Source organism: Adiantum capillus-veneris, chromosome 9, assembly GCF_014529385.1.
Source record: "Adiantum capillus-veneris isolate H3 chromosome 9, ASM1452938v2, whole genome shotgun sequence".
Lineage (NCBI taxonomy): Eukaryota > Viridiplantae > Streptophyta > Polypodiopsida > Polypodiales > Pteridaceae > Adiantum > Adiantum capillus-veneris.
Genome location: NC_140939.1, coordinates 70569991 through 70575790, shown reverse-complemented (window position 1 = coordinate 70575790; position 5800 = coordinate 70569991). Strand labels below are relative to the sequence as shown.

General features: G+C 42.4%; 1 protein-coding gene across 1 annotated transcript; it reads right to left on the bottom strand.

Annotated features, from left to right (window-relative positions):
- Positions 1 to 368: 368 nt before the first annotated feature.
- Positions 369 to 1394, bottom strand: LOC147450652 (ESCRT-related protein CHMP1B-like). The gene has a single exon (XM_086520766.1). It carries the CDS (start codon positions 1288 to 1290, stop codon positions 679 to 681), a length of 612 nt encoding a protein of 203 aa, XP_086376892.1. The 5' UTR covers positions 1291 to 1394; the 3' UTR covers positions 369 to 678.
- Positions 1395 to 5800: the final 4406 nt, after the last annotated feature.

Sequence of the window (5800 nt, the reverse complement as noted above, 5' to 3'; positions counted from 1 at the left end):
TTCACAAATAGTGTCGCAAATTGTGATATATCTGAATGCACAAACATCCATAAGCATACCCACGTAAAAGCACTTGCTTCTCAGATGTCGCATGTCAAACACAACCTCTACAAGACCACTATCATAAAAGCACAAATTCTCATGTAAAACTAGCCCCTTATCAATATGATAAAGATGTCACCATTTTTTCCTTAATAACACTTACAAGCCACAGTATCAAGTGTATGCTCCACAATGAAATATGCACAGCCAAAACTTTTTACTTTGACAGATTTTATCAGTTCATAAAAATAGAGCAGCAGGCAAAAATGTCCCATCCCGCCGGTTGCGCCCTTAAAAAAATAGAAACTTGATAGAAAAGCCCACAATGGCCATCAGAAAAGTTAATACCTTTCATGTCAATGATAGATACTCAAAGAGTTCTACTATACAAATACAAAGGGAAGATATACAAGCACTCCAACAAATTTCTGTGCTTTAAGCTGGAAAGATTTTAAAAGTACATGTGACCCTTCTCTCCTTTTTGAAAACTATAAATCAGAGCCCTTGATTTTGTATAAAGTTAAATAAGATTCTTTATAGACATTTTTCTGCTCGAAACATGAGCCTTTTGAACCCAAATAAGATTGTTGATCAAACATGAGAAGGAGGAGAAATCTCGTACACATGGAATCATGGTCAACCTCTGCTTTTAAGCTCTGCTAGGCGTCTACTAAGGTCGTCTTCCTCCGACACCTTGCTTTCCTGCGCCACTGGGGCAGCATTAGCAGGTTGAGGTAGCCCAACAGAGATCTCCAAGCCATAGTCATCTGCAACCTGCTGCATAAGAACATTCACTTCATCTTCCGGGGTGGATAAGGATGTGCTTCCGGCCATAGCCGATTCGATAAACTCGGCTTGCACTTCCATATTCACAAACTGCTTCTCAAAGTTATCCATGGTCTCGGACATCTTCTGCAGGTTGTTTGATGCAAGAGCTGAATCGAGGGTTCTGACAATAGTGGCCATGGATTTGTTGATGACGTTCATTTTGGCTTGAGTGTCAAGGCGGGCGACGACGGCATCCAGGCGGGATGACAGGCGCAGCATGTTGAGCTGCTCTGTGCGCTTACGAATTGCATTCTCTGCGTAAATGCGAGCGCCATCCATGTTGCCCTTCTCAATAGCCTTCTTCACTTTGAGTTTTTCTGCTTTCTCCTCTTTCTCGCACTTGCGCGATTGCCTTTGCAAACTCTTCGCTGTGAACTTGAGCTCCATGATCTGATCCAGCAGCTTCTCTGTGTTCCCCATCGCGAGACTTACTGCTTCGTTTCTGCAAGCTTCCTTCAAACGTAAGATGTAAGGCAGTGTATAGTTTGGTTTTGCTTTGTTTTTTGAGGCCTTCCCAACCTTCAACGGGTTCCATTCCACGACACTACCTTTTTTGGAGGTCTGTTCGATCCATTTGGAGGAATGGGCAGAGGTTTGACCTCATGACCTCCCCATTATGGTGCAAATGTCTTACCACCACACTACTAGGGGTTTTGTTATGAAAGGAAAAATATAGAATTATATGTAGTAGTTTCAATACGTTTGCGTTCCTAGTTCACATCGAGTTTACACCAAGTTCACATTTAGTTCACACCACCAAAATGCAATGCACATATCTTGCAGAGTTCACATACATTTCACACCAATTTGACATGCAAGTTCATAACGAGTTCACATTTGCCCGAGTTTACACTTAGTTTACTCTACTTCACATTCGAGATCAACGGTCGTGATCTTCACCAACATGCAACGCTGATTTTCAACCATAGATCCCCTCTAAAAATGAGGTGTCATTTAGTGACTAGGGGTTCCTTTGGGACTTTTCATCAAGTAGGGGTTCTCAAAGACGAGATTCCCCTCTCTATCTTGATTGTGTCGATGTCCTAACCACAAGCAATTGTCGTAGGTTGAACAAGCTACGATTTGAAATTATACGACCGACTTTCACTCTTCACCTTTCCCTCGAGCACCTATAGTACACTATCAATCATTGACCCACAAGTCCAATACCCTTACTGACACAAAAGCGGACCATGGTATTTGCGTTTTGCAATAGTAGTCAAACATCTTGCCGAATTTATCAACCTTTTTCGAATCCCTTGAGAAAGGATCACATGTTTTACATATAAAAAAGCTTCTCCCAACATGTAGAAATTGTTTCCACGCCATCCCATTAACAAATTGTAAGGGTAAAGTTGTACATGGTCATTGAATTTGCTAGGTTTAAAGTTTATTGATTGTACAAGAGTTGCAAGTTTGGAGAAATCAGAAGTAATATGACAATAAGAAAAAAAATTTAAGTTAGCTTTAAAAAGATCATGAAATGCACAATGTGCACATGATGCTTATGAACTCAAAAAAAAAACACCCAAGCAAAAGCATGGTAGTGAGGTGGCACCATCCTCACTTCTTTTATATATCATAGCGAATGTACCCTTCTCATGTATACTTGTATCTCCTCCAGGGTTGAAGGGGCATGATATGTTTGTTCGCTAGTGTTGAAGGGTCCTTTTTTTTGGATTTGCAATGCACAAGAAGGAATCCGTTATGTCATAATAATCAAAATCTAATTCTCCTAAATGATTTTCTCATGTTAAACTGATCATTTAATATGGGGAAGTTCCAGGGGAGAAAAAGCTAGAATATTGGTTAAGCTAGCAGACCAGCCACAGTAGGGATCCAAAGGAGGGAAAATAGGGATCCAAAGGGGGGGCCATCTGCAAAAGGGCTATGTGCAACAATGGCCTCAAAAGACCCTAAGGTTCAGCCCATTAAGACTTCCAAAATTCAAAGGTTGTGTCCAAAGGTCAAACATTAGGGGAATTGGATGCTTTGAGTGTGTCCCAAACAGTCTTTGTCAAGCCCTACATAGGAGGGGGCGAGCCCAAGAAGTAGGGGATGAGAGAGAAACACCCACACACACTCACAAGCTTCATTTGTACACAAGGGGAAAGAGGGACACATGTCAGCTCCCTAGGCCAGATGCCCACAAGGTGTACTCAAATCCTATTGGATGGCCATGGAGGTGGACCAATGAGAATTAGGCTAGAGTAAATCTAGTTTAATTAATTTAAAAACACTTAATAAAAGAACCAATAAGAATTAAGCTCTCTTAAAGACTAGTGGACAGTCTCCCAAGGGGACCAATGAGCATTCAGCAGCCTAATGGCTTGCCTGATTCCTATTGGCCGGGAGGCAAAGGGGTCCAATGAGAGTTTCGTTGCATTTATTAATTACCTAAAGCTCTCACAAAAGGGGAAAGAGAGACACATGTCAGAAGGCCACTAATGCTGCTTCATTTCCATTGGCTGAGGCTGGGGATGTCCAATAGGGTTGTAGCATGAGTAATTAGCAAGGGAGGTCGACCAAGAGAGAGAGGGGGTTGATTTTTGCAAGGCATTATCACACACACACACACACACACTCACACAATCTCATGTGTGAAGCAAAGAAGACTCTCTCTCCTTCTCAAGCTTTAATGGAAAGCTTACCACCTACTCCAAGCTTGTGAGAAGGGAGGCCTACACCAACAACTCTTGGATTTGTGATGCAAATCCAACCAAGACACAAGCTTCAATGCATGCTCATCTTTTCTACCATGCTGATTACTAAGCTAAGCTATGCTAATATGAGTGATTATGTGAGGAGATGTACATCTTTCCCGTAAGAATACTCCTTCTTCCTCTCAATCTATTCTCATATCCCGCTAGCTCTCACCATCTTCGAAGGTGTGTGAGGTCTTGGGTCTGAGACCGTGAGGGAATTGATGTTGTGTTTGATAAGTGTTTTTCTTAGTGCATGAAGTTTCCATCTTCATTGCACTAGCTAGTATTGAAGGAACACAAAGAATTGTATTGTAAAATGTCTCTCTTGATGGGAGAAACCATAATACAAAGCCTTTTGGAGGGGGGACCGGCTCCATACAAATCCGGTCCTCAACTGTTGTCAATTGCTTATTTCTCTCTCTTTTGAAGTATTGTTAATGCTATCTTACTAGGTGTTATGCTTTTTGTTGCTCTCTCCACCCAAGCACTCTTGTTAATCTCATTAGGAATCTATTCTAATGAAATGCTCACTATGTCCATGCTATTTTCCGCTACACACAAGTTATTAGGCCATTAAATGTTACATTGGTATCAGAGCACAAGGTTTCTCTTTTCTTGCTCAAGAAGGGAGGTCCTCAAGCTAGCTATAAATGGTTGGTACTTTTAATTGCATGTGAGTAAGTAGAATAGGGATTTTTCAGCCTTGCAGTGCGCCTGCCTTTGTGCAGTTAACGGGGCATCACCGTCGAGAGCTATGGTCTTAATAGTGGAGTCCTACGGGGCTTGCCTACGGCTTAACCACTATTGATCTATTAGAATCTTGACAGGAGTCGGTGTTGTTTTGGTGTTGAACGACCCTCTCTTCTATTCCTTGCAATTAATGGTATTTGAGCCACGTGTATAGTAGCTTGAGTGCTTTCTCTAAAGGGGTAAAGAGGAGTAGCAACTAGGGCTTGAAGTTCAAAGTATACCTAGAAAGTTTACACTTAAAAGTTGTTAGAATGGCTGACAATAGTAAAGAGAGTGAAATTAATGTTGATAACTTTGATTTTGCTAATGACCAAGCTACTAATGATGCCTCGATGCTTGTTAACTATCTTATTTCTAGGCTTCAACAAACCATGGGCAATCCATCCCTCCAAAGTGAAGTGCAATGATAGCTTTTCGTGCTCATGGGATTCTCCAAGCTCCCCACCATGATGAGAGAACACCTAGGAAGCCTCCTTGTGAGACTTCCAAAAGAGGTCTCTCTCCGATTCGGGAAGAAGAAGAGGATCCCTATGAAGGGCTCAAAAATATGATCCTTGATGACGCATCTCCTTCTCAAAGGAGAACGCAAGAGCCTCCACCAAAGGAGCGAGAAAGAAGTGAGTCTCCCGCCACATCGACGGAGATGGCTCCATGAAGACGGCGGGTTAAACTCTCCCCATCACCTCCAAAACGGAGAGGACCATCGCATACTTCTCCACACCATACTTCAAAGAGGGATGACAAAAATCAGGAGAAGAAAAAGGCGAGAAAGAGGACACCCTCTTCTCCATCTTCTTCATCCTCTTCCTCTTATGAAAGTGATGGTGAAGACAACGAAGATCAAGGCCAGAAAAAGGCGAGAAAGAGGTCACCCTCTTCTCCATCTTCCTCAAATTCTTCATCTTCTGAAGAAAGTGATGGTGCAACCTTTGAACCATCAAAAAGAAGAGGCCATAGGAAATCCTATGCCGCGTGGAAAAGTCATCCAAGCTCAAGAAGTTCAAAGAGGGAGGGAATAGCATCTCTTTCCTTACCTACGATGACCCTTTTGGTGCTACGGACAAAGTCTTGGCCTTTATCCAACAATTCGATGCGGCGTTTGGAGATGAAGGCTTCACGGAGTCCTCTAAGCTACACCATGTAGTTATGCACTTTCAAAAGTCCACCAAGCAATGGTGGTCTAGCCTACGGGCCAACGGTGAAGCTCCACGAACATGGAAAGCTTTAAGAGCTTCCATTGTGAAGCATTTTTTGGCCACCGATGCCAAAGACAAAGTACTCACCGAATGGCAAAGCTTAAACCTCTCTCCTTATGAATCCATCCACAAATATGTAGACAAGTTTTGGGACCTACAACTCAAAGCCACTGTCTTCAAAAAGTTGGATTTTGGAGAGCAAAAGCAACAATTTTGTGCGAGCTTAACTGAAGAAATGGCGGAGTATGTTAACTCCCAAAGGCCACGCACCATATCGGC

Excerpts from the sequence above, each read along its gene's own strand:
- LOC147450652 (XM_086520766.1), bottom strand. The coding sequence starts at position 1,290 with ATGGGGAACACAGAGAAGCTGCTGGATCAGATCATGGAGCTCAAGTTC.